Source organism: Vicugna pacos, chromosome 4 (genome assembly GCF_048564905.1).
Source record: "Vicugna pacos chromosome 4, VicPac4, whole genome shotgun sequence".
In the NCBI taxonomy this organism is placed as follows: Eukaryota; Metazoa; Chordata; class Mammalia; order Artiodactyla; family Camelidae; genus Vicugna; species Vicugna pacos.
Genome location: NC_132990.1, coordinates 19,974,788 through 19,976,048, shown reverse-complemented (window position 1 = coordinate 19,976,048; position 1,261 = coordinate 19,974,788). Strand labels below are relative to the sequence as shown.

Sequence of the window (1,261 nt, the reverse complement as noted above, 5' to 3'; positions counted from 1 at the left end):
TCCCCTGCAGCACATCCACATGCACCTGCATGAACGTGTTCTAGAAGCAAGAGAAACATCAGAGAAGCTCATTGGATCATTATCATCAGCCTCTTTTGTAAATCAATTGGTAAATAAAACCCAACTCTAGTTTCAAAGAGCTTCACTGCCAGAGGTGATCTGTTAAATCCCTGAACACACACAGAAACCACAAGGCTGTGGGGACCTGCTTCCCTGCGTGAAGTAAGGGGGTGAAAAGGAGCCTAAGGTCAGGGCGAGAACTGTGTTCCTGCAACAGAGAAGAGCAATAGTTATGTATGAGACAGAGAGAGACAGAGACGGAGACAGAGAGGATGTGTGTGTTTACATACCTACAGCGCTTCTGACTTGACGACAATGACATTGCTCACCTGACTGATCAATACCTATTTGGATGCGCACAACTGAAGTTTACTGGGAAAATTAAACTTCTTGCAAATTATTAGGTTAGATTGATGACATCTTCCTAGACCATACTGAGAATACACGAATGAAAATCAAAAAAGGAAGTGAAAGTGTAGAAAATGTTCAGAAAATGAAAACTACTATGTCCCTATTTAATGGCCTTGCTTAGAAAGAATGTCATCAGAGAACCTACCTCCAAGGTTCACCCAGACGCCCGTCTCAGCCAGGTCAGCAGCATCTCACGTGCCCCATGGCCTCTGTGCTCTCTCTAGTGACAGCCTTGCTAGTGTTCAGCTATGGCCCTGGTGGGGCTCTGGGCTGTGACCTGCCTCGGAAGCACGTGTTGGTTAGCAGGGAGAACTTCGTGCTTCTAGGCCAAATGAGGAGAATCTCCCCTTTCTTCTGCCTGAAGGACAGAAAAGACTTCCGTTTCCCCCAGGAGATGGTGGATGGCAGCCAGCTCCAGAAGGCCCAGGCCATCTCTGTCCTCCACGAGATGCTCCAGCAGCTCTTCAACCTCTTCCACGCAGAGCGCTCCTCTGCTGTCTGGGACACCACCCTCCTGGACAAACTCCGCACTGGACTCCATCAGCAGCTGGAGGACCTGGACACCTGTTTGGTGCAGGTGATGGCAGAGCAAGACTCTGCCCAGGGAAGGGCGAGCCCTACACTGGTGCTGAAGAGCTACTTCCAGGGAATCCATCTCTACCTGAAAGAGAAGAAATACAGTGACTGTGCCTGGGAAATTGTCCGACTGGAAATCATGAGATCCTTCTCTTCACTAACCAACTTGCAAGAAAGGCTAAGAACTATGGATGGAGACCTGGGGTCACCTTGA

At 49.0% G+C, this 1,261-nt stretch overlaps 1 protein-coding gene across 1 annotated transcript; it reads left to right on the top strand.

Annotated features, from left to right (window-relative positions):
- The first annotated feature begins 673 nt into the window (after positions 1-673).
- On the top strand, positions 674-1,261 carry LOC102536890 (interferon omega-1-like). The gene has a single exon (XM_006219761.4). It carries the CDS (start codon positions 674-676, stop codon positions 1,259-1,261), a length of 588 nt encoding a protein of 195 aa, XP_006219823.1.